The sequence below is a fragment of the Chiloscyllium plagiosum genome, unplaced genomic scaffold (genome assembly GCF_037043375.1).
Source record: "Chiloscyllium plagiosum isolate Xiang-an unplaced genomic scaffold, Cpla_swu_hap1 HiC_scaffold_35, whole genome shotgun sequence".
NCBI classification, from domain to species: domain Eukaryota; kingdom Metazoa; phylum Chordata; class Chondrichthyes; order Orectolobiformes; family Hemiscylliidae; genus Chiloscyllium; species Chiloscyllium plagiosum.
This window is the reverse complement of record NW_028270173.1, coordinates 51,240,759-51,267,580: the sequence shown is the minus strand read 5'-3', so window position 1 is coordinate 51,267,580 and position 26,822 is coordinate 51,240,759. Positions and strand designations below refer to the sequence as shown.

At 45.3% G+C, this 26,822-nt stretch overlaps 1 protein-coding gene across 4 annotated transcripts; it reads right to left on the bottom strand.

The window, feature by feature from the left end:
* Window positions 1-707: 707 nt before the first annotated feature.
* LOC148140854 (class I histocompatibility antigen, F10 alpha chain-like) lies at window positions 708-23,742 on the bottom strand. 4 transcript variants are annotated; one of them, XM_087979642.1, is made up of 7 exons: window positions 23,584-23,742; window positions 22,143-22,403; window positions 12,768-13,043; window positions 12,373-12,651; window positions 2,938-3,045; window positions 2,516-2,548; window positions 708-1,280 (listed from the first exon to the last, which is right to left on the bottom strand). In XM_087979642.1, exons 1-7 carry the CDS (start codon window positions 23,633-23,635, stop codon window positions 1,276-1,278), a joined length of 1,014 nt encoding a protein of 337 aa, XP_087835768.1. In that variant the 5' UTR covers window positions 23,636-23,742; the 3' UTR covers window positions 708-1,275. The 4 variants fall into 4 exon arrangements, with proteins under 4 accessions (XP_087835768.1, XP_087835769.1, XP_087835770.1 ...); XM_087979643.1 differs by lacking the exon at window positions 2,516-2,548; XM_087979641.1 differs by lacking the exon at window positions 708-1,280 and having other exon boundaries at window positions 2,508-2,548.
* Window positions 23,743-26,822: the final 3,080 nt, after the last annotated feature.

The following is a 26,822-nucleotide window of genomic DNA, read 5'->3' as shown; positions in this document are numbered from 1 at the left end:
TTTTTCCACGTATGGAGTCAGCTATTGCAAGGGGGCATAGCTTTAAATTAAGGGGGGGTTGGTATAGGACAGATGTTAGGGGTAGGTTCTTTACTCAGCGAGTTGTGAGTTCATGGAATGCCCTGCCAGTAGCAGTGGTGGACTCTCCCTCATTATGGGCATTTAAGCGGGCATTGGATAGGCATATGGAGGATAGTGGGCTAATGTAGGTAAGGTGGGCTTGGATCGGCGCAACATCGAGGGCCGAAGGGCCTGTACTGCGCTGTATTCTTCTATGTTCTATGTAAATCAGAACAGTTCTGAGGAAGGGTCACCAGACCCAAAATGGTAACTCTGATTTCTCTGCACAGATGCTGCCAGACCTGCTGAGCTTTTCCAGCCATTTCCATTGTTGTTTCTGATTTACATCATGGAGGAAGGGCTCATGCCCGAAACGTCGATTCTCCTGCTCCTTGGATGCTGCCTGACCTGCTGCGCTTTTCCAGCAACACATTTTCAGCTCTGATTTACAGCATGTACAGTTCTGTCGGTGTTCACTGTGTACATCCTGCTTGGTTTGGGGAAGGCTTCCTGGGGAGTTGCATGGTCATAACCCCTTCCCAGTTCACACTGAACTGAAGCTCAAACACTGCTGATTCCAACATCCACAATCTGCAGAGTGAATGAATTAACCCTTTCCTGTGAAATCATTAATGAATTCAGACAAATCAATGATCAACAATAATTTATTGATTAGCAACTGCAATGATCAGCCTCTGCAGTTAATTGTTGATGATAAATAATGACAGATGTTTGCTGCCATAAATACATGATTGTGAACAAATAAAATAAAGGAAGTTTACATAAAAGTTCACATTTGATCACGCTGTTTACGTAAAGTGCAAAACAGATCAGTTCAGCTTAAAATAGATGAGAATAAAAATGGAAGAGTAGAAGTTAAATAGTGAGAGAGATATCAATATAACAATAAGACAGTTACAAAATTCATAGAGACTTTAACATAAAAGTTAAAATTTCGTTGCATAAAGTGCAGAAATGATTCACGTCCGACAATACAAAAACTCGCTCAGAGGGAGTTCAGGACATTGCGACATTTCAGGTCAATCACTGACCCACTGAAGACAGTGAGGATGAGAAAGTGTGAGGGAGGAACCATCCATGAAGATCCCTCTGATGGTGACACTGCTCACATTCCTGAGACGGGATGGAAACACGACTTGAGAAGGTCTCACTTGCAGAATCAGGATCCAAACGTGCGGATCTGGAATCCACTGCTCAATCTGTGGAAACACATTTTCAGGAAAAGTCAATCTCAATCCTGAATCAACTGGGTGTGAGCAATGAGCTGTAATTCTGTGTGTCTGCTGTGATATGGAAGGATGGACGGTGATGTCCATGTTCACACTGGAACAGGAGGATCCCATTATTCCTAAATGAAGCTCCGGGAATGACCTTTAGTGGAGCTCAGGAAACCCACAAGGTCAGAAATGGACAGACACAAGGCAATCTCTTCAGGATGGGGAGGGGAGTGAAATTAGTCTGACAGGGTTTAACAGTGTCTGGGAGGGTGGGACAGGGTCAGGAGGGGAGGGGAATTAGTCTGACAGGGTTTAACAGTGTCTGGGAGGGTGAGTCAGGAGGGGAGTGAAATTGGACTGGCAGGTTGTAACGGTATCTGGGATAGTGAGACAGGGCCAGGAGAGAGTTGAAATTAGTCTGACAAAGTTTTAAAGGTCAGTGAGACAGGGTCAGGATGGGAGTGAAATGAGTCTGACAGGGTTTAACAGTGACTGGGAGGGTAGGACAGGGTCAGAATGGGAGTGAAATGAGTCTGACAGGGTTTAACAGTGTCTGGGAGGGTAGGACAGGGTCAGGATGGGAGTGAAATGGGTCTGACAGGGTTTAACAGTGTCTGGGAGGGTAGGACAGGGTCAGGATGGGAGTGAAATGAGTCTGACAGGGTTTAACAGTGACTGGGAAGGTGAGACATGGTCAGGATGGGAGTGAAATGTGTCTGATAGGGTTTAACAGTGTCTGGGAGGGTGGGACAGGGTCAGGAGGGGAGTGAAGAATTTCCAAATAAGTCTACCGACAGAAATTGACATATCATTGATGAAATTATGAAGAAGCTAGAATAGATACATCCAAAGCTGAGAAAATAAAAAAGAATGTTTGAAATGGAATGAAATATAAAGTTACACACTCAGAAATATTCTCTTTCACTCATTGGACCCAGGATTCAATCACCCTCAGCACTGACTAACCACATTCACACAGCACAGTGCAGAAGGAATTATGGGTGAAGGAGTGGAGGGAGAGGGAGTAGGGAATGAGAAAATAGGGGGTGAGGATTGGAAGGAGAGGTTGTGGGGGTATGGAGTTGGGGAAGAGAGGGATGAGAGGGTCATGAAGGATAAGAGAGTCATGAAGAACTGTCCCATCCAGGAGAATGTAACTCTACACCTTTCAATCCCTCTCCCATCATTCCCAACACTCTGTCCCCTCAGTCACTTACTGGGAGCTGTTGTGTAGGTCCCACTCAGTGAACCTGCAGAAACAAAATAAATGTCCATTAGGATGGGGAATAATCCATTCTCAGAGAATGAGAATACAACAAGTGTGAGGGAATGGAGATTGTGTCAGAAATCCTCATTCCCACACTCCCCTCCATCCTTACACCTTATGGAGATTCTGGAGATCTTTCCCATCCCATTGACATTCAGTCAGTGAGGATGTAAGTGTGTGTGAAGTGTCTGGTCGGGTCCAATCACACAAAGGACGATCAAACAGGGAACAAGACGTGTTTATACGTGTGTATCTGTGTGTGGGAATTCAATCAGTTCCATTCCCCACAGTGCCCTGTACTCACAGTACTGGAGATTCCCCCACACTCACCCAGTCCCCTCAGTTCTACATTCCCCACTCTCTGAATCTTACCTCTCCAGGGCCTTTTCCAGATGATTATTTCAAATATTGTAGCCATTGCAGCGATTAATCCAATCAAAAGTAGAAGATGGGAACGTACCACACTGTTTTCTGGGATTTCTGAAACACATTTGAATAATATCAGGATTATCTCTGTTCCTGGATCCATCCTTGGTCTGTGTTGGTTGGGGACAGTTTAGTTTAACTCACCCATTGGGAATTGATGGACTTGGTTCAATAAATTTTGCACTCCAGATCTCATTGATGGGATCGATGTCATAACTGCACAGAGGATGGTATCCTTCACCAAGTCACCTTTTATTTGTATATGAACAGTCCTTGACTTTAGGATTGACTCTTTCAGAGTCAGGTAGCAGAGTGTCATCATCTCTGACACTTCCCTTTTTATTTGTCAGCCAGGGCTCCTTGAATGGGGTTGGATCAATCAGGGAACTCATGTTCTCTGAGGTCCTGCTGGCTAGCCTTGTTACATCACAACTTCCCTCCCCCCTCTGAGTCCGAGAACATAGGCCAGCCATTTTCCTTGGAGAGCATCCTGGGGCGTTTTAACACTGGGACAGCTTCCACCGTGTTCAGCAGATAATAACGCCAGCATCGAATGCATAGGAGCTCGCCTCTTGTGCCAGGAGTGCCTTGGCAGGATTTTATTTTCTTCTTCCAGTGGCAAAGGCATTGAGTTGGCTCCTTCCATCATGTCCATCTCAGATTCTAAACTCTCAACAATGCTTGACAGAGATAGGGAACCCATGGGGCCTGGCAGCCTTTCTGACTGCTCAAAGGGGCAGGGTACGTTTTGTTCCTGCATTGTTTACAAATTTACAACTTTCAAATGGACCTTGCGCTGGTTCAGGACCATCGCACCTGCCTGACCTTTCCACATCACTGGTCCTGATCTCACATGGAGCATGCCTCTTTCCCATATAGGGCCATTTCCATCATTCTTACACCAAAACTCCTCCCCTAACTGTGATGATACTGCGACTTTGAGAGGTTATTTTGTCCTGTTTCTTTTTAAAGAGAGGTTGTAAGGCAGAGGTGTCGAGTTGTCTGGTTGGAAAGCCAGTGAAGTGACTGGCTTATGAGGCCTTGGGTTTTTTAAAGCAGGAACAATAGAAGCAGCCTGGATGGGTGTGGCCAGCTCTCGGACCTAGATTTCTAGTTTGTAGTTTGTAGTTTTTTAGCTTTGTGATTCAGCATCAGTTACTGTTGGAGTCTCAACAGGCTTGGAATGACAGTAAATGTCCCCTTGCTGCTCCTCTCTCTGAGCTTTCTCTTGAAGCTTTTCCTTCTGGCTTGCTGCAGTTACCTGTGAGACAAATCTATTTTCTGAAGTTTGCCAAGGGGTGTGTTTATGGGATGTTACTACATTGAATCATTAATTAGTAATCGGTACTGTGTCTATTGATTTGTTAATTTTTCTGAGATTTGTGGTATTCTAAATTCCACTTTCTTTAGTTATATTTTAGCTCTAGTGATCGATAAAGTGTGTTTTGCCTAAAGCTGAGTAGTGTGACCAATCGTATTGCATCTGGAACACAGCACTTTACAGTTGCCTTTAAAATAAGATAAAGTTAGGCTCCAGGCTGCCTTCTTAAAATATTTTGCAGGGGTCTGGTCTGATCCTTAATTCCCTGCATCAAACAGTTTCTCTTGTTTGATGGAGACTTGTGTCCAGCGTTGGTGTTCCTGAGGCCATTACACCCGACTCCCACAGGTCTGGGAAGATCAGATTCAACCTGGTGGAGAGTCTTCTACCCATTAGCAACTCTGCTGGTCCCAACTCTGCTGTTGCATGTGGGGTAATCCCATAATCAAATAAGAACCATGATACCTTGGTAACTATCAAGAGGGTAGGCTGTTTTTCAAGCCAGCCTTTAAAGTTTGGACTGCTTTTTCTGCCAGGCCATTCAATGTTGGGTGGTATGAAGCTGTCCTTACCTGAAGAATCTCATCCCATTTTAAAAACATGACAAAATTTCTGGTTTGTAAATTGTGATCTGTTACTTGTGCTACCTGGGAGGCTTTATCGTGCTACTGCAGAGGCTTTAAACTAGTAAGGGGATGGCTCAAACCAAAGTAACAGTGAGTAAAGAGAAAGGGCTGAGGCTGGTACAGCAGGTAAGGGGAACAGCTCAAATAGTCAAAACAGGCAAGAGCTTGGCAGTGACCAAGGTCAGAATGATAAACTGCATTTACTTCAATGTGAGAGGTCTGTCAGGTAAGGCAGATGAACTTAGGGCATGGTTGGGAACATGGGACTAGGGTATCACCGCTATTACAGAGACATAGCTCAGAGATGGACTGGACTGGTATCTCAATGTTCCAAGGTATAGATGCTGCAGGAAGGATAGAAAGGGGGGGGGGGGGGGCAAGAGAGGAGGACAAGATTTTGATTCAGGATAACATTACAGCTGTACTTAGGGAGGCATATGTTGGGAGATTGACCAGTGAAGTTATATGGGTGGAACTGAGAAATAAGGAGGAGATGATCAGCTGGTTGAGATTGTATTATAGCCCCCAGTAGGCAGCAGGAAATTGAAAACCAAATGTGTAAGGAGATCTCATATCTGTAAGAATATTCGGATGGTAACAGTCGACTTTAATTTCCAAACATAGACTGGGGCTGTCATTGTGTTAAAGGCTTGGATTGGAAGAAAGTTGTTAAGTATGTCCAAGAAAACGTTCTTCTTCAATATGCGGATGTACCAACTGGAGAAGGAGTAATACCTGAACTTCTGTTGGGAAAAATTGTAGGGCAAGTGAATGAGGTGTCCGGGGGGGAGCATTGTGGTGCAAGTGATCATAATTCTATTAGTTTTAAAGTAGTGATGGAAAAGGATAGAACTGATCAAAAAGTTAAAGTTCTAAATTGGAGTAAGGCTAATTTGGACAGTATCAGACAGGAACGTGCAAAAGGTGATTGGAGGGAGGCTATTTGCAGGTAAAGGGATGAATGGGAAGTGGGAGGCCTTTAAGAATAAGATAATGAGGGTCCAGAGACAGTATGTTCCTGTTAGTGTGAAGTGTTACAAAGTCAAAAGCCTGTCTGTTCACTTTAAAATAGAAAGTGTTTTCTGAAGTTTGAAGTAAACTTCAAGTGCAGGCTCAGCTGCCTGAATGGAAAGACTGGGAGACGAGCTGTTCCAAAATAGATACATGCAGCAACTGGCTGTTAAATAGTTACCTGCAGCTCCCCTTACACCCAGCCCCCGACCTGAAGAAGGGTTACACCTGAAATGTTGGTTTCTCCACCTCCTGATGCTGCCTGGCCTGCTGTGTTCTTCCAGCCTCCTGCCTGTCTACCCTGAGTTTTGCTTGCTGTTTTGACAACAACTCGAATTTAACTGATCAGTTTAAATTGTGCCGAGGATACTAAAAACCCAATTGAGTTTGAGTTTATTGTTTTGACACCTGGAAACCAATCAAATTATAAGAATTTACTGTGTCATGGAAGCTATAAAACATGGGAGTTTTGAAAATTTATCAGAAAGCAACTGCCATCAAACCGCGGAGCAACTGCCCATCTGACATCCTGCTCTCAAAGAAATTAGAAACAGTCTCTATCAAAGATACCTTTGCATGTGAAACATCCTCGCAGTAACAAAGAAAGAAGACAACCCCAGGGAGATCAGCAGAGGGAAGACTGAAGACACCGAAGAAGATAGAGAGTAAGTGGTCTTGAGATTAAGTTAATGTAATGTTTAATAAGTGTGTTATTGGAATAGCTTTTTTTTGTAGAGTTGGGGTCAGATCGGAAGAAATTAAGAGAAGCGGGGGGGCGGGGAGGGGGGTTTGGACATGTGAATTTTTTTGGTTTAATGTTCACTATTAGAGTTAGGAAAATAAATTGTTATTCTTTTTACGTAACAGAGGGGTTTGACCACGGCATGATAATAGAAGGACAAGGCTGGTAGATGTAGGGAATGCTGGAAGACTTGAGAAATTGAGGTTCTGGTCAAGAAAAAGAAAGAGGCATAGACAGGTATAGACAGCAGGGATTGAGTAAATCCCAAGAAATGTATAAGGGCAGTTGGAGTATCCTTAAGAGGGAATCAGGAGGACAAAAAGGGGACATGAGACAGCTTTAGCAAATGCAGTTAAGGAGAATCCAAAGAGACTCTAAAAGTGTGTTTTGGCAAAAGAGTAAATAGTTAGAGAATTGGGCACCTTAAAGATCAATGTGGCTGTCTATGTGTGGAATCATAAGAGATGAGTCAGACTCTAATCACATATTTTGTGTCAGTGCGTATCGTGGAGAAGGGCATGGAAGCAAGGGAACTTGGGAAAATAAATAGTAATGTCTTGAAAACAGTGCACATTACAGAAGAGGAGGTACTGAAGATTAAAATGTATAATGGTAGATAAATCCCCAGGACCTGATCAGGCGTTACCCAGAATTCTGTGGGAAGCTAGGGAAGAGATTGCTGCGTACCTCGCTCAGTTGTTTGAATCATCAATAGCCAAGGGAGAGGTGCCAGAAGACGGGAGGGTGGCTAATGTGGTGCCACTATTTAAGAAAGGCTGTTATGAAAAGCTAGGGAACTATAGACCAATGAGCCATACGTCAGTGGTGCGTACATAGTTGGAGGAGATTCTGAGGAATAGGACTTACATGCATTTGGAAAGCAAGGACTGATTAGGGATAGTCAACGTGGCTTTGTGCATGGGAAATTGTGTCTCTGTAACTTGACTGAGTTTTTGAAGAGGTAACAAAGAAGATTGGTGAAGGTAGAGGGGTAGATGTTGTCCATGTGGACTTCAGCAAAGTGTTTGACCAAGTTCTGCATGTAGACTGGTTAGTCAGGTTAGATCACATGGGATCCAGAGGAAGCTCGCTAACTGAATATAAAACTTGGCTTCAAGGTGGGAAACAAAGGTTGGTCCAAGAGGGTTGCTTTTTGGACTGGAAGCCTGTGACCAGTGGTGTGCCACAAGGATCGGTGCTGGCTCCATTGCTTTTCATCATTTATATAAATCAGTTGCAGATATGGGCGGAAAAATGGTAGATGGAGTTTAATCCAGGTAATTGTGAGGTGCTGTGCTTTGGGAGATCACACGTTAAGGAAAAGGATACAGTTAATGGCAGGACTCTGAACAGCATTGATAGACAGAAGGATCTTGGGGTTCAAGTCTATAGCTCCCTGAAAGTGACCACCCAAGTAGAGAGGGTGGTAAAGAAGGCGTATGGCATCTTGCCTTCATTGGTCAGGGTCGAAGAGTGTGGCACTGAAAAAGTACAGCCAGTCAGGCAGCATCTGAGGTGCAGGAGAATAAACGTTTTGAGAATAAGCTCTTCATCAGGAATGAGGCTTGTGGCCCAAGATAAATGGGAGGGGGGGGTTGGGTGAGGGGAAGGAAGCTGGGAATGCAATAGGTAGATGAAGGTGGGGGCAAAGATGATAGATTGAAGAGGAGGGCGGAGTGGATATGTGGGAAGAAATATGGATAGGTGGGACAGTTCAAGAGGGCGGTGCTGAGTTGGAAGGTTGCTTCTGAGATTAAGATATGGGGAGGGAAAATGAGGAAACTGGTGAAATCCACAAAGATCCTGTGTGGTTGAAGGGTCCCAAGGTGGAAGATGAGGCGTTCTTCCTCCAGGCATCGGGTGGTTAGGGTTTGGCAGTGGAGGAGGCCCAGGGACTTGCATGACCTTGGCAGAGTGAGAGGGGGAGTTAAAGTGTTCAGCCACAGGGTGGTGTGTGTGTGTGTGTGTGTGTGTGTCAGAGATGTTCTCTGAAATGCCCTAAACACGCACTATGGCTGAAAACTTTAACTTCCTTGCAAACATAAGCCCGAGATTTCAATGAAGTAATGAAACAACTGTCATTGTCTAAGGATTGGCACTCTGTGATCCCAAGGAAGATGTAGTGTTGACATGCGATGTCTCCCCGCGCATTTCATTTTAGAGATCCCTGGTGGAGTTCAGCTAGAGTTTGACAGCAGCCTTTACTCAGGATAATCACACTTTCTCTAACAAGTTCTAACAATATTCCATCCTCTGCCGTGAGCTGGTATCTCTGGGTCCAAAAATCTTTCAATTCAAAGGATATCCACTGCCTTTTGGTTTCCCTCATAAGTACAAGTTATTTCTGTTTTGAAGGGATTGGATCTTTCTGTGTCCAAAGCCTGATAGTCAGCTCTGATTAGGAGCTTGTCCAGAAAGTTTAATACCATTATAGACTTTTCCATTGGGGGTGCTACCCAGTGGTGTATTTGCTAATGGTTGCGGCTCAATGCGTCCACATTCGCTACTCAGCCTCCCAGGTGGTGTTCTGGCTTGCGATTGGCCCAAAATTACAGGGTGGCTCTGCCTTGTCCTCTTTAAGCACACCAAGTAGTCCATGATTATCACAAATTTTAATTCATAAAGGTATTGGTGAAATGTCCTGACTCCAAATATGACCATCAATCCTTCCTTCTGTATCTGGGTGTATTTACGTGCTGCATTGGCCAAAGTCCTGGATGTATATGCTCTTGGATGTTCCTCTCCACTGAGCCACCATGAGCTAATACAACTCCAATGCTGTGCGGGAAGACATCACATGTCAATACTAGATCTTTCTTGGGATCATAGAGTGCCAATCCTTCGAGAATGACAGTTGTATCGTTCCTTCATTGACAGCTCGGTCTTATGTTTGCAACCATTTCCCAGGCTGATCCTTTCTGTCACGAGTTGATGTTACGTTGCCAGGATGGAGGCCAGGTTATGTACAAACTTTCCAAAATAATTTACCAGCCCAAGATATGACGTAAGTTCCTGGACAGACGTAGGAACCAGAGCACCTTTGATCTCCCTCACTTTATCTTCCACCAGGTGTAACCCAGAGTTTTCGAATCTGTATCCCAGTAGATCATTTGGGATACACATTTTTCCCTTCTTAGGCAAATGCCTGCCTTGGAAAACCACCTTCGGACTATATCCAGTTCTCTGACTGCTCCTTATTAGTTTTCCCTGTTATTGGCTAATTTACCATCTCAGTAAATGGCGACTTGGGGTAGACCATGCAAGATGTTCTCTATTGTCCACTGAAAGATCAAACAGGCTGACAATACCTCAAATGGCAGTCTTGTATCTTGGTACAATCCCTGATGGATATTATTTGGAGCATATGTCTGGGAACCTGGTCTAATCACAATTGCAAGTAAGTTTGGCTCATGTACAGCTTTGTGAAGGAGAACTCCCATCCTGCACCAACGTTGTGCACAAATCCTGAGGGACTGGTTATCTATTCTGCTGTCAAAAGCAGTTTACACTTTGTTTAAAATCCCCACCAAGGCAAACCGACCCAGTGGGCTTCAGAACCATTCCAATCACTGCTGCCTATTCCACAAACTGGACTGGTTTGATAATTCCTTCACTTTCCAGCCTTTTAATTTCTGCCTTGACTTTTGCCTGTAAGGCCAATGGCACTGGGCAGGCCTTACAGCATCATGGGATTGATTCCTGGTCAACATGCCAGGTGGCCTGGCTCCTCTGATAACCCCTAGATCTTCCTGGATGACCTGCAGGTAATTAAATTGAATTTCACTCAAGCAGCCATTTTCTAATTGAAACATATTGAGCCATTCGGGGTGAATCTCTCACAACTGATTTCTCCCCATTCAGCTTGGATTTGAAGCTTTTAGCACAATCACTGGTCACTGAACCAGCTGCCTTCCGTGAAAGAGCGGAACTGAAGTTGTACCCCTATTCTCTGAAGCTTCCTCAGTTTAGGTTCTCAGTCTGGCCAAGATCTTGTGCAAAGTTAAGGGTTGGAATTCAGAGTGAATCTTGTTAAAGATTGGTTCTGTGATCACTGATCCAGCTGCACTCGGATCGCCCTCCATCAGAACAGAATGACCAGTTAACCAGACATTTAAATTAGTTGGTTCTGAGTTTCATGTTAAGAAGCAATTTAACTGTTCCAAACCAGATATGGACGGATTTTTCAGGTTACCCTCCAGGATACTGGCCTATAAGTTATCTCACTCACTTTAAGCCCAGTCGGGCTCTTTTGCTGTCTCAATTCCATGTACCAACAGAAACCACAATGACTTGATGGTCAGGATCTTGAAGAAAATTCTAACCATTTGCCGGGGCTTGGTTTGGGGTTTTGCTGTGAGCCAACCTCAAGTCCCTCTGATTGATGTGTCTTGTGTGAGGCTATACAATTGCCTGCATTTAGGCGGTGTTCCCCAAGTTAAGTTGGATTGTCGAGGGATCCACTTCCATTGGAATGCCCTGCAACTCATGAGCTCCACTTGCTGCATTTTCCAAAGATAAAGCCTGCTTGAAGTCCTGTTGGGATTCAGCCAGTAGGTGTTTTTGCATAGTTACATAATTAATTGCAACATAGTGACATCATTAATAACATCATAGTTACATCAGTAATTCCACATATAATTCTCTATGCATCTCATTAAAGGTTCAGCCAAATTCATGTGCTTCTGTCAGTCTTCTTAACCAAGTCAGGAATCCCGATGTGGATTCCCCTGGTTCTTGAATTGCCAAATAAAAACAATTGTGTCCCAGAATTAGAGGAAACTTTTGCTCATAATAATCCTGAATTATCTCCATTAATTCTTGAAAGGTTTTAGTATCTCGTGCCTCAGGAAAAGCCAGGATCCTAATAACAGAATAAGCTGCAGCTCCACAGGCTGTCAGGAGAATTACTTGTTGCTTTTCGTCTGCCACAATGTCGTTTGCCCAGACAATGTGCCGCATTATTTTCACAAACTGGGCCCAGTCCTTGATCGCAAGATTGACGAGTCAAGTTTCCCAAACAAATGCTTCCCTGACTGAAAGGTGCCTGTTGTGAGCAAGTTTCTTCACGATCATGCTTTACCCCCATTGCCCCTGAAATAACCCTACAGAAGCTAGCATTCACTCACCAAGCCACTCATTATTTACACATCACCCATCCTTGACGTTAGTAGTACCTCATTCAGATTCAGCTGCCAGACCCTCAATACCTCTGACACTCACCCTTTTTTTAATGTCAGTCAGGACTCCCTGATTGGATCAGGTTAACGGCCCAATCAGAGGCCTCCTATTGACATGGTGCAGCTGGCTGACCTTGGTACGATCACGACAGGAATAATCTGGTGCTGGAACCTGGGACAAGGGAGAACCACCTTCAAATTAGACTGAAACCATTTAGGAGGGAAATCAAGAAGCACTACCTCAGAAATTCACTAATGGAAATCTGGAGTTTTCGAACCAAAATGCTGTGAGCACTGAGGATCAATTGAATATTTCCAACCTGAGGTCAGGAGGGTTTTGTTGGGGAAGTGCAGCAAAAGACATGGAGCAGGAATGGGTAAAGGGAATGAGGGACAGATCAGAGATATCTCAATGAGTGGTGGAAAAGACAGGATGCACGCACATACAGACACACAGACAGACACACACACACACACACACACACACACACACCAGTCCCTTACCCCACTGATAGAGCTGGGCCTCTGTCAGGCTGCTGTGGTCAATGTGACAGGAGTATTGATCCTCATCCCCAGCATTGATCTCAATCTCTTTCTGGATCTGATGGGTCCCATTGTGGTTTGGTTGTATCCCCGAGGATTGGGTCTCAGACATGACCTCTCCATTTCTTAGCCAGGTCACCTCGATGTCTGCAGGATAAAACCCAGTGACCAGGCAGGAGAGAGTGAGCGGCTTGTCCTGACGATTGGGCTCCCTCCTGGAGATGAACACTTCAGGCTGAACTGTGATGGGAAAGGGTGAAAACACAAACAATAGACAGACACTGAATGGAATGGGAGAGCAGTTTCATAGATCAGTGAGGTTAGATCAGAACATGGAACAGAACTGAAATACATACCTTTCCTTGTGAAATATTCCTTGCCAGCTTCCAAATATCTCTTTAAATGTTCAACATCTTCTTCTTCCAGGTGTCTTTTCCAGTAGTTGTTCCAGGAATCATCAGAATCCCATTTCTCTTTAGTCATCACTGCAATGGGATTGGATGCAATCCATCTCATTCTGTCTGGGTCTAAACTGATAAAGTCCTTTCCATCAAATCCAAATCTCATCGATGTCTTAATGCTGCCGTCATCACTGATCTCAACAGTAGCTATTCGTTGAAAAATGTGAAATCCTGTCGGTGATCAGTCATAGATAATTAATCATTAATAACCAGAGGAACAATCTGATCAAAGGGGAATGGGGATCCTATATTAGGGCCAGGGAGAGGGGGTTACACATGGGGCTAATCCCCAAGGCCTGTGCTGTCAGAAGGTTCCAGAGTCAGGCAACGCTGCCCCTTTCTCCAACTGCTGTCTCACACCCCAACCTGGAGCAAATAAACAATATGCTCTCCGATCCAGGTCAGAATTCCAGTGCTCACATTCCCACTGTCCTGGAACGACAGCCCCGTTCCATGTGGTCATTTATTTTGATCACAGGCTGCATTCTGGGGGATGTAGTCCATGTCTGTCCGTGACCACTCTGTCAGCCTCCCACAGGCTCTGGCCCACGATCGGACTCTGTGTGTTATTTACAAGGACCCTCTCCCTGCGTGGGGCTGTGAAATCTCTTCCCCTGAGCCTGGCGGAATGGAGATGAGGATCAATCTCTTTAAGTTACTCACTACCTGTGTCCACTGCTTTCTGTCATTTTAACAGATGATTTGGATGTGCAGATAGGAGGAATGGTTAGTAATGGTTCGTTTGCAGATGACACCAAAACAGGAAATGTAGTGGGCAGTGAGGAAGGTTATCTCAGAGTACAGTGGGACCTTGATCAGATGGGCTGAGGAGTGGCAGATGGAGATTAATTTAGATAAAAGTGAGGTGTTGCATTTTGGGTAAATCATAGCAGCATTTACACAGTTAATGGTAGGGTGCTGGGGAGTGTTGCCAAACAAACAGACCTTGGGGTGTAGAGTCATAGTTCCTGAAGGTGGAGTTACAGACTGACAGGATAGTGAAGAAGGTGTTTGGTCTCCTTGCCTTTATGGGTCAGTGGATTGAGTACAGGAGTTGGGATATCATGTTGCAGCTGTCCATTGATTCAGCCACTTTTCGAGAGCTATGCTAAATTTTGGACTTCCTGTGATAGGAAAGAGTTCAGAAGAGATTTACAAAGTTTGGAGTAGAGTGAGAAATTGAATAGGCTGGGGCTATTTTCCCTTAAGTGTTGGAGGCTTAGGGTCATCTTTAGAAGTTTATAAAATCATGAGGGGCATGGATAAGGTGAATAGCCAAGTTCTTTTTCCCAGGGTAGGTGAGTCCGAAACTAAAGAGCATAGGTTTAAGGGGAGAGGGAAAAGATGTAAAAGGGACATAAGTGGTGACTTTTTCATGCAGAGGGTGGTGTAATTTTGGAATGAGATGTCAGGGGGAGTGATAGAGGCTGGTACAATATCAACATTTAATCGACATCGAGATGGGTTTATGCAAAAAAAGCGTTTAGAAGGATATGGGCTAAAAGCTGGCAAATAGGACTTAGATCAGTTTAGGATTTCTGGTCTGCGTGAACGAGTTGGACTAAAGGGTCTGGTTCTGAGCTGTACAACTCTATGTATCGACCTTCTGTACAATTTCCTCTAATTATTACAGTGTTTTTAGTTTTGTTCTCGTTGTTTAATCCATTCCTCACAAATTAAACAGAATGAGTTGGCCTCTTTTGAGGCAGTTTCCCAGAATTCCCTGTTCCAAGTCCCAGCTGCCCCAAAGGGGTCACAATATATCTGCACCATGTGATTCAAAAATATCTCCAGATCATGAATGGATCATGACAGTCAAATGTTTTTTTTAATGTCTCTCCGATCCTCAATTCATTTTTTTTTTCCCTGCGGAAGCTCCTGTTTATTTTTTTTTTCTTTTTCTTTTTTTTTCTCCTTTTTTTGCTACCCCTCCTGATTACCGGTCCTCAATTCATTCATTATCTGACTGTTTGCTGATTGGCTAAGAACTAAACATGATTAATGTTAATGATCCTTCCATCAATTTCTTCATTTTGTTATATATTTGTTCATTCCTAGCAATTCATTTTTTTTCTGTTTTCATGACAACAAGTAATATATTCCAGTGCTACACTTGATATGCTGCTTTCAAACACATTCCCAGTTAATTCTAGTAACATGGAGTTCAGAGGGAGAGTGGGCAAGTCAGCCCTTTGAGTCCACTCCACCATTTAACATGATCATTGCTGATCTTATCCTGGTCTCACTTGCTGTACAAAGATCTGGGCAACGGGGGAAAAAATACACCCAATGCCACCCTCACCCTGATGGCCACCTTTGCGTGTGGCTGCATCAAGCTGTGTGTGGATCCCCGGTACGCAAACACCAAGTGTCACCACATACTGAAGTTCTACCTGTCCCCAGTGTTGCGAAGGATGGGCCTGGCCTCGCTGCCGCGGAACGCTCCGAGTAGTTGGACCGTTCCGTATCACCTGTCCTTCGTGGAGAAATTTATCAAGAAAAACACCTTTGACCACAAGTCCATTAGGAAGTGGTCAGCACGTAGTGTCCTTGAGACCCTTCGGGAAAAGGAGAGGGCGGATCCTATCGAGCGGTTCCCTGAGCAGACTGTCAAAGCCATTTGGCAGAATGCCTCATCGCCAGAACTTTCCAACAAGCACCAAGACATGGCTTGGCTGGTGGTGAGAAGGGCTCTGCCTGTGAGATCCTTTATGCATGCCCGGACTCTCAGCCGCACCGCACGCTGCCCTCGAAGCGGCTGCGGGGGGGACGAGACTGTCACACACCTCGTTCTGGAATGTTCCTACGCAGAAGAAGTCTGGAGAGGAATGCAGTGGTGTTTGTCGAGGTTCGTCCCGAGCAGCGCCTTGACGCGGGACTCCGTGCTCTACGGCCTGTTCCCCGGGACGCACACCGAGACGAACATCAACTGTGCCTGGAGGATCATCAACTCGGTGAAGGACGCTCTCTGGGTGGTCCGAAACCTGCTGATCTTCCAGCTGAAGGAGTTGACCCCGACTGAGTGCTGCAGACTGGCACATTCCAAAGTCCAGGACTACATGTTGAGGGACGCGCTGAAGCTTGGGGCAGCTGCCGCCAAGGCGTGGTGGGGAAAGACCACCGTGTAACATCTGCCTGCCTAAAGAAGAACAGGGGGCCCGCGCAGTCATTTGGGCTCTGCTGATGCCTCAGCTAAAAATGTAATCGTACAGACCAGTAAATAGGAATGATTACTCTGTTTTCGGTATGCAAACAAATGGAATGTTTACATTTGTGGCATGTCCAGTTGTACAGATCATCAAAGTATTTTATGAATAAAATATATTTTTGAAATAAAAAAAGGTCTCACCTCCACCTTCCTGCCTGCTCCCATCCCCCGTTATCCTGCTTTCCATCAGAAACGTAGCCATTTCTGTCCTGAATTTGTTGATTGGTTCTGCCCCGCTCTGGGTCAGTGAGTTCCACAGATTCACAACCCCCTGAAAGAGGGAGGTAATTCTCATCTCAGTTTTGAACCGACCTCCTCTCTCTGTACATCTATCATCTATTGTTCAAGACTGTCCCACAAGGGGAATGTCTGCTAGACATCGACCTTATCAATCCCCTTGAGCATTTTATATTCCTCCCTCTTCATTCCTCTGATCTCCAGTGAGTCCAGGCCCAAGCTATACAATTGCTTCTCGTACAATAACCCTTTCATCCCTGGAACAGCCTGGTGAACCTCGTCTGAACTGCCTGCAATGTCACCACATCCTCCCTTAGGTAAGGAGACCACAACTGGACATCATTCTCCAGATGTGGTCTCACCAATGCCTTATATAAGTGTAACAACACTTCTTTGCAAAAAAATGCCAGTATTCCATTTGCCTTTCTTATGAGATGCTGCACCTGTATATCCACTTTCTGAAATTCATGCCCAAAAACACCCAGATCCTTCTGCACTGACACACTGTGAATCTACTTCCCAGTGAAATAATAATTTGCCTACTTACTTTCTGGCCAATATGGACAAACCACACTTATCCACATTCACTTCCACCTGTCACAGTCGCAGGAAAATCAACGTTTTGGGCAAAAGCCCTTCATCAGGAATGCCAAAGTGTCGATTCTCCTGCTCCTCGGATGCTACCTGACCTGCTGTGCTTTTCCAGCACCACACTCTCGACTCTAATCTCCAGCATCTGCAGTCCTTACTTTCGCCTGGTCCACCTATCAGAGTCTGGCCCATTCTCCTCACTAATATCCATCTGGAAACTTATTATCTCCTTATCATAGCCTGGTATCCCACTAATATTAGTATCATCCACAAGTTTAACTACGATACACTCTGTCCCTGCTTGCAGATCATTTATACAGATTGTAATTAATTGAAGTCTGAGAACTGAACCATGCAGCACAAGATTAGTTACAGTTCACCACCCAGAGAAGGATCCATTTTTCCTGATCCTCTGTTTTCTGTCAGTTAGCCAATCCTTTATCCAAACCAATACTCTACCTTTAACCCCTGAGGATCTGACCATCAGGATCAGTCTTTTATGTGGCATCTTGTCAAATGCCTTCTGGAAGTCTAGATATACCACATCCACTGGACACTTGTGAATTAAGCTTCATTTATCTAAATGTTCAGTTATCTCCTTCCTTCTGATTGGCTTCAGCAGGTTCCCCACGACAAAGGTCAAATTTACTGGTCTACAGTTTCCCACTTTATGCCTATCTCCTATTTGAATAAGAGTATCACATTAGCATTTTTTCCAATTCACTGGTACCTTTCCAGAATCCAGGGAATTTTGGAATATCTCAACTAATGCATCCGCTATCTCTGTTGACAAATCCTTTTATACCTCTGGGTGCAGGCCATCAGGTCCCGGGGAATTATCTGCCTTTCATCCCATCAGTTTATGTCATCCCTTCTCCCCAGTTACAGCAATTGCACCAAGTTCCTTGGGTAGTAACTGCAGTTTTTGGGAAGACAGTGCTACCTTACACTGTGAAAACAGAGACATTTCTGCTATCCCGGAATACCCCATTATTACCTCACCGTTTCTGTCCTGGAAAGGACCAACATTTACTTTCACTATTCTCTTCCTTTTCAGAAAGTTTATAAAAGCTTTTGGTATCAGCGCTGACGTTGTGCAAGTTTCATACTCAGAATTATTTTGTTCTTTTGACCTGACTGGATCCACACAGTATGACACACACACACTCACTCACTCTCTTTCTTGTCCCCCACCTCATCCCGTGGAATAACCTGTGGACACACTGGACCCGGAGAGGAGGGAAACCCAGGCTGGAAGGAAATTCCCTTTCAGCCCCTCATTTCTATGAATTCCATCAAGACCAGCTCATCGAGGAGAATGGAAGCTCAGTGGGAGTTCAACCCAACTCCCAAAGCCAGTCCAAACCCATCCCTTTCACGATGACCCAGACTGTGACCTCCTCTGTCTCTTTCTCGCTCTGCTTCTTAAAAACAAAAAACAGATTTTCCTAATTAGCTTTCCACTTTGCAATTTATGTTTTGTTATTTTTGTGACATGTTGTTTAAAAAGTTACTAGTTTATTGCTTTGACAGTTTGGATTGCTGAGCAAGTTGCTCATGTTTTCTTCGTACATCAATATGGTGTGAAATTAATATTTAATGTTGTGCCAAGTGTGATCTCAAGCAGCTGCCTCTGGGTTTCTTAGTGTGGGAAGGAGAGCTCACAAGGAGGGGTTTGGGAAGGATTGATGGCAAAAAATGCTATTTTGTTCCAGTAGAAATGAGACTTGTTCACAATCCACAGCATGTCTGGCAGTGTCAGTTCAGACAGAAACAATGGCCAGTGACCCTGCTTCAGAATGTGCAGATCTTGAACCTGAAGCATTGACTCTCTTTGCTGTAGTTGTGGTATGTTCCCTGAGCTGGGAAGTTGATGTGCAGACATTTTGTCCCCTGTCTAGGTGACATCTTCAGTGTTTCGGAGCCTCCTGTGAAGTGCTGCAGCACTGTGTCCTCTGGAATTTATTTGGTTCCATTCCTGCTGCTTCAGGTTGTTCGTTGTAGGTCTAGGTCACTGTGCTTGGTGATCGAGCTTGTGGATGAGTGCCATGCCATAGAAATTCCCTGGTTGTCCTCTGTTTGGTTTTAGACTCTGATCGTTGTGTTGACTCAATTGAATTTGTGGTCTTTGTCGTTGCTGTGTGTGGCTATCAGGGACAGCTGGTCATGGGGTTGAGTGATTAGTTGGTGTTCATGGATGTGGATTGCTAGTTGTCTGCCTGTTTGTCCTATATAGTGTTTCATACAGTCTTCGTATGGAATCCTGTAAATTGCGTAAGTCTAGCACATGATGGGCGTGGGGTCTTTTGTCCTGGTGAGTGATGTCTGAGCGTGCCTGTCAGTTTATGGACAGTCATGGATCCCAGTGGGTGGAGAAATCTGGCTGTCAGTCTGAGACGTTTTTATATAAGGGTAGAGCGGTTTGTGTGTTGGGTTGTGGCATGTCTTGGCTGTATTGTTAGCCTGTTAGGCATCTGCAGATGAAGTTGCAAGACTATCCCTTCTTGGTGAAGACTCTGTAGAGGTGTTCTTCTTCTTCCTTTCGTAGGCCGGGAGAGCTGCAGTGTGTTGTAGCCCTTTTGAACAGGGTCCTCATGCAACTTCTCTTGTGTGTGTTTGGGTGGTTGCTGTTGTAGTTCAGGACGTGGTCCATGTGCGTGGCTTTTCTGTACACTGTTGTGGTACATTCACCACTCTGTGGTCTTTCTACCGTCACATCCAGGAATGGGAGTTGGCTGTTGGTTTCTTCCCCTCTTGTAAATCTGATCCCTATGACCAGAGTCAATAATATAGTATGTGTTCTCTATATCTGTTCTCTTAATAACTACAAAAATGTCATCCATGTATCTGATTCAGAGTTTGGGTTGGATTTATGGGAGGGCTGTTTGTTCCAGTTTCTGCATCATTGCTTGTGCTCTGAGCCTGGAGATGGGTGAGCCTATAGGTGTCCCATTGATCTGTTCATGTATTTGGTTGTTGAATGGGAAGTGTGTCCTCAAGCACAGGTCTGGTAGTGTGACTCTGCAGTCCTTGTTGGGAGGTTCCCTGTCGTGTCGCCTGTTCTGTTTGTCCTGGAGGTTGGCTATTGTCTCTCTGGCGAGAGTTTTGTCAATTGAAGTGAACAGTGTTGTTCCATCGAATGAGACCGTTGCTTCATCCTTATCTCTGTTTACATTCTTGATGTTGTCTAGGAATCCCTGTGATGATTGTATGGAGTGTTTGGATCCACTGAGAAGATGGTTCAGTTTTTGTTGGAGTTCTTTTGCGACACACAGAAAGAGAACGGCACTCCAAAACCAAATGACTAACCAACAGCAGAGAAGACAACATGACAGTTATCTGGGTGAGATTCCATACGAAGACTGCATGAAACACTATATAGGACAAACAGGCAGACAACTAGCAATCTGTATCCATGAACACCAACTAACCACTCAACACCACGACCAGCTGTCCCTGGTAGGGATGACAAAGACCACCAATTCAACTTGTTGACACAACTAAGATGTTAAATGGTTAATTTGTTCTCCTCACATGTCAGAAATTAAATGCTAAACGACTCTGGGAGGTTGTTGGGAGTGTTGTTTTTCTGTCTTGCAGGCAAGGTGTGACAATCTCATCAGACTCTACAAATACTAAACTATTGCAGATGGCAGTAGAAAAATAAGGAATAATCTAATCACACATTAGATTATTTCTCAAAACAATCACTTTAAATGTTTTTGGTGGCATATACAATGCCTGTTCCTGGGCATGTGACTATGGCAGAGTGACAGGGGGTTGTGTCTCACAAGCATGACTGACTGTGTATAAAGAGAGGACTGTTCCCTTATTCAGTGACCCTCACTTGACATGCTCTGCAAGCATCGTGAACAGTGTTAAGTGATTCTCCAAAAAGCTTGTACTTGCTTAAATAAGTTGTGGCTGTTCACAGAAGTTGCCGTATTGCAGTTGTATCAAGCATGTAAGAATCTCAAGAAGGGAAACTCGCACAACGATCGTAGGACAAACTAAACAGAGGACAGCCAGAGAATTTCTAGAAGCTTGGCACTCATCCATGGACTCGATTAAGAAACACAGTGACCTAGACCCAATATACCGGCCACTCCAATGAACAACCGGAACCAGAAACCGGAAGCAGCAGGAATGGAACCAAATACATTCCAGAGGACACAGTACAGCAGCATTTCACAGGAGGCTCCGAAACACTGAAGATGTCACCTAGACAGGGGACAAAACATCTGCGCATCAACTTCCCAGCTTGGTGAACATACCCATAACCACGGCAACCGGCACCCGAGCTACAAATCTTTACACAACCCTTGATCGACTCTCTTTCTCTCTTGATGGATGCTGCCTGGCCAGCTTTGAATTTCCAGCATTTTCTGTTTAAACTTCAGATTTCCAGCATCTGCAATCCTTTCCTACCCTGTGATATGCTGCAGTGACATTTCTACTTTCGGGGTGCCTGTAAGATGTTACTGCATATGGCCAGGTTTGAAGAAACAGAGATACTCACATAACAGGAAGAACCACGTTGTGTGTCATTGTCTGGTGTCAGGGTTCCCATGACTGAGCGGCACAAAATGGCTGCTGGCTGCCTATGGTTAACTTATTTTTTAATTTCAAAAATCTATTTTATTCAAAGAAATCTTTGGGGCATGTACAGGTGATGATGCTATTCAGACACATACAGTCTTTACATTCAGAGAAGAGATTTGAGTCATTGATATTTGATGAGGAGTTGGAGGGGGTGCATACTCTAAGCTTAAACTGTATAAGTTCAGACATTCTGAAGCTTTTTGTGTGCCTTTTTGCAATGCTGTAACTGAAGCTGTCGATCACATTAAAGGTTACCTGAATCTGCTCCGTGATTCAGACTCTCACAGATAAAGTCTAACATCTGAGAAAGCAATGGTTGGAAGGTGGGTCACACTGAAAGCTGAGATTTCAATGGGCTTTGCAAACAGAGGAATGGACTATAAAATCTAAGATGCTTTATTAAACCTATGTAAAACATTTTGACCACACTGTTTCCCTATTTTCCCTCAAAAGATATGAAGAGGTGGGGTGAATGCTGGTGGTGCACTAGGAGTGGAAAAGACTCACAGAAAGAGGGGAGGCCTATCATGTCTCTCCCAGTCCTGGGGCCAAATTGTCAGTGTTGGGGAATGAATGAAGTTTTATGATGAAAGGGAACAACCAACAGGGAAATTCAATCAGTCACATCTTACCAGATGTCTGGTTTGTCCTCTTCATTATTGCACTCATTGTTTCCCTTGCCATGTCTGCATGTCTGTTCACTATCTCTGTGACATAATCCCAGAAATTCACATTGAAGAATTCTGCCATGAACTGCTGCCTGGGGATGTTCCGATTGGTTTTACTGTCATGAGAAGCTATTATAACTCCATTGACTGTTGCAGTGCTTGTAACCTCAGGAAAGTCATTAATTCCAGAAACAATTGTATACATTCCACTGTATACATTAGTCTCTGTAAAACAAACAATGAAAGCAGGAAGTTACTCAACACCAACATAAACATCATATTAATGTACCTGGGCCACAAAACCAGAATCACCTCACAGACATCAGGGACATCACAATGTGAGAGAGTGTCCTCAAAATCACTTTCCACATGTTATATCTGTAAAGGTCAGGCTGAAAACAATTGCACACACTTCCAGCTGGTCAAAGTGAGGCCTATCCACACAGTGACAATCTCCAATAACCCACCAAATTATAACACTGTCAGAATCCTGTCTGATATAATCAACAGAATCAGATTCAACTAGGTCAGAATTAGCTGCTGCAGCCTCTTAGAACAGGGAGTAAACACAGAATCAGGGTCACTCAGATACTCGATGGAGTCAGTGTGGACACAGGGAGAGGCTGGGACACAATCCAGGGATTGGATATTAAACAGAAAATCACTAACCTGGAACAGGAATCTGGCATAAATGGAAGAAAAATATTGAAGGGACTCTCCTGCCATGGTCCATCTGGAGTGAGGAATTCAGGATAATCCGAGGGCAGGATATCCATAACCAGGAAAGATATGGGGTGAGCGAATCCGATTGAAATGAACAGAAACAGGAATATTTTGGGAGGATGAAGTGTGAGACTGTGGGGGACAGTTACTGTGTGAACAGTCTCTCTGTCAAACAGGGGGGTGGACAATCCAGAGCAGGATCCCCACTGTCCTTCACTGAGCTTTTTAATCAGCCCTTTGTACACGGCCAGTAGGATGTTGGTGTCTGAGATAACCCGGCCTATTCAACCATGAGGGCATCACAGCTGAGCCTGGGCTGGGTTAAACATGGAGTCTCCTTCTCCTCCCCGCAGGGTTTACAAGACTTTAGACCAGGAATGATGAAGCTGTTTGGCTTCTCCCAAACGATGTGAAAATTAAAATTGTCCATTGGAACCATTTCCCATTTGCTCGGAGTTTCTCTGATCTCGGGGTTTCTACATCCTGCTGTCAGGAGACCTGGACACAAATCCCATCAGAGTCTTCCAGACTGTGCTGCCTTCAATGTGTAAAAGATCAGGCTGGCTGTATAACAGGCGGCTGGTCAAACATCCCCCATTTCAAACTCTCCCCAAGAGATTCACATTCACCCCAGACACACACAGAGAGAGAGAGAGAATGGAAAGGTGAATTCTGTACTTACCGGGAGAGACCTGGGAAAAACACAGGGAGATGGAGAGAACGATCAGCAACATTGTGGGAATCCACTCTCCCTAATCCCATCAGGGATTGGGAATAAAACATTCAGGGTGAGGGAACGGGATCAACTGCTGTTAGAGTCTATAAGAACAAACCACCTTCTCCCCCGCCACTCCATGTCAATGCTGAGCTGCAGATCATTTCCTCAACTTCAAGCTGCAGAAGCAGAGAGTCAATGATTGGTCCCAGTCTCAGTAAAATATCCAATAAAGAGAGGGAACAGATTCCTGTCACCAGTTCCCAGGATGGTCACACTCAGACAGGTTGAGTTACCCTCAGGGAAACAGCTCAGTCATCACCAGGCAGGCGTGTGCTCCCTCCCAGGTGGGGAACACTTCAGCGGGCAGGGACATTCAGCTTCAGATCTCCCGGTGACCATCCTCCAATGCAGACTTCAGGACAGGCAATAACACAAAGTGGCCGAGAAGAGGCTGATAGTGAAGTTACGGAACCGGGATAAGGGAAGGGAGATAGACAGATACACATAGAGTGTTCAGTGTGCACCCATACACAGCTCACTCAGGACTGTAGAAAGATGTACACACACGGGTAATAGGTACAATGTCAGATACATGGAGAAGTTGGACTGCAGGGTCTGTTTCCGTGCTGTACATCTCTATGACTCTATGCCCAAGGGACTATCCCAATGTACCGTCACCTCCCCCAGTTGGGAGGACTGAGCCATATGTTTACTGTGAGAGGGGGATCCCAGGGTCCTAGCGCTGTCCTGATGCTCCTGAGCTGGTGGGGGAGGCCTCTTCTCAGCCCCAGCCTTACTGGCTCAGAGCCTGAACCTCAGCCTGGCTGTGCTGGAGCTTCCCCGTCACTGGGACCGGGTCATCACTTAGCACTTGTTCCATTTTTCTGCTTCTGCAGCTTCACATCAAACAATGGATCAAATTTCTCAACAAATAGGGTGCAGTCTCCAAAGATTGTTGTGTTACTGGTTTTTCCAGTTTATAAACAGAAGCTGTTTCCCCTCAGTGTTTAATTCCCAGTCCCTGATTGGAATAGGGACAGTGTATTCCCAGAATGTTGCTGATCCTTTCCTTTCCCTCCCTGTGTTTTTCCTGAGTCTCTCCCGATGAGTACAGAATTCAGCTTTCCATTCTGTCTCTGGGAACTTGGAGATTAAAGGCCATTCATGAATCATAGAATCCCTACAGCGAATCCACCCAACATACACATCCCTGCACATGTTAGCCAAAAAATAAACCCTGGACATTGTGGGCAATTGAGCATGACCAATCCACCCAGGGTGCACCTGTTCAACTGCGGCAGGATACTGGAGCACCCGGAGGAACCCCATGCAGACTCAGGGAAACTCCACACAGACTGTCGCCCAAGGCTGGAATCAACCTCAGGTCCCTGGTGCTGTGAGGCAGAAGTGTTAACCACTGAGCCATGGTGCCACTCTGGGTCATGGGTCACAGGTCAGTATCAGTCACTGCTAACCCTCGGCTGGCTGGGAATCCCATGGACCCTGGTATTCTTCCTGGTACTGAGTCTAATTCAGGACACAGTCACAGGGGAGACACTCAGACCCTGGGGGAGGGGTGTGGGGAAGGGGGGAGTGCAGAGAGAGAAACACCCAGGCTCACCCCCAGGCTCAAGGTTCTGGGTCATGTGGCAAAGAGAATTGGGCTATTCTACCAGGAAAGGAAGCACCTGATGGGATTTATAAAACATTAAACAGTCTGGAAACGAGAAATCTGAGATTTGTTTTAAACTAAACCGAGAGATTCAGAACAGGAGGACACAGTTACAGTGAGAGAGATTCTTCACCCAGTCAGTGATCAATGAGCTAAACCTGACAGATAGTTTAATGTGAGGGAACATGGAGTGGATTAATTACAGAGAGTCAGGTTGGGCTGTGGGCTATTGTGAAAAGGAGTTATTTCAGAATTGATTGAAACTTTTAATTACAGTGAATCCGGTTGGTACAGGTACAGAGAACCCGGGGGGGAGGGTCGGGTCGGGTCGGGGGAGGGTGGATTGATGGTGAGAGTCAGGTACAGAGAACCCGGGGGGGGGGGGGAATTGATGATGAGAATCAGGTCCAGAGATCCCAGTGTGAGGGTTGGGGGGGGGGTGTTGATGGTGAGGGTCAGGTACTGAGAGCCCAGTGTGGTGGGGGGGAGAGGAGGGATTGATGGTCAGAGTCGGGTACAGAGAGCCCAGTGTGGAGTGGGGGGGTGGATTGATGGTGAGAGTCAGGTACAGAGAACCCAGTGTGGGGTGGGGGGGGGGATTGATGGTGAGAGTCAGGTACAGAGAACCCAGTGTGGGGGGGCGGGAGGGGGGATTGATGGTGAGAGTCAGGTACAGAGAACCCAGTGGGGGCGGGGAGGGGGATTGATGGTGAGGGTCAGCTACAGAGAACCCAGTGTCGGGGAGGGGAGGGTGGTTACAGCCCGTTCACTGCACCCTTCTCCTCCCAATAACCATCAGATGGGAACATATTTCCCCATTAAACCTCATGGCACAGCCCCTCCCTCCCCTCCTGTGGGATGTGAACAGGTCGAGCAGATGAAGACTGTGTGTCCATGAGGTACTGTGGGTCATCAACACCAGCAGAACTGCCATCCAATACAAACTGTAACCTCATGGCTCAACCCAACCCCCAGTCTCTCATTACCACCAAGCCAGGGGACCAACCCCGGTTCAATGAGGAATGTGGGAGGGATCACAGGAGCAGGACCAAGGAGAGATGAAAAATTATGTCTTTTTTATTCACTGGAGGGATGTGGGAATCACTGGCTGCTGGAATTTATTTCCCGTCCCTAACTGTCCTTGAGAAGGTGGGGGTGAGGTACCTTCCTGAACAGCAGCAGCTCATGTGGTGGTGGGAGGGAATTCCAGGATTTTGACCCAGTGACAGTGAACCAAGTGCAATATACTTCCAAGTCAGGATGGTGAGTGGCTTGGAGGGGAACTTGTAAGTGATGGTGTTGGTCAGTGAAGTGTCAGATCAGGACTGATTGTGCAGTAAACAGCAGAGGGAGCAGAGTCAGAACTTAGTGTTTCCACAACCGATAGATAAGATCGAAGCTCTGCTGTCCTGTCACATCCAGGTGTGAACATTGAACAACTCCCTGGAGGAGAAAGAGTCTTCTCATTCTGGAATGATACTTTGGTTCCAGGATTCCTCCTCCAGAGACAATAACCATGTATCACACCTCC

Excerpts from the sequence above, each read along its gene's own strand:
- LOC148140854 (XM_087979641.1), bottom strand. The coding sequence starts at position 23,635 with ATGTTGCTGATCGTTCTCTCCATCTCCCTGTGTTTTTCCCAGGTCTCT. Across the intron at positions 13,044-22,142 it reads GAGGACAAACCAGACATCTG|GATTTCACATTTTTCAACGA; the intron begins GTAAGATGTGAC and ends GATCACCGACAG. Across the intron at positions 2,549-2,937 it reads CTGGAAAAGGCCCTGGAGAG|GTTCACTGAGTGGGACCTAC; the intron begins GTAAGATTCAGA and ends TTGTTTCTGCAG.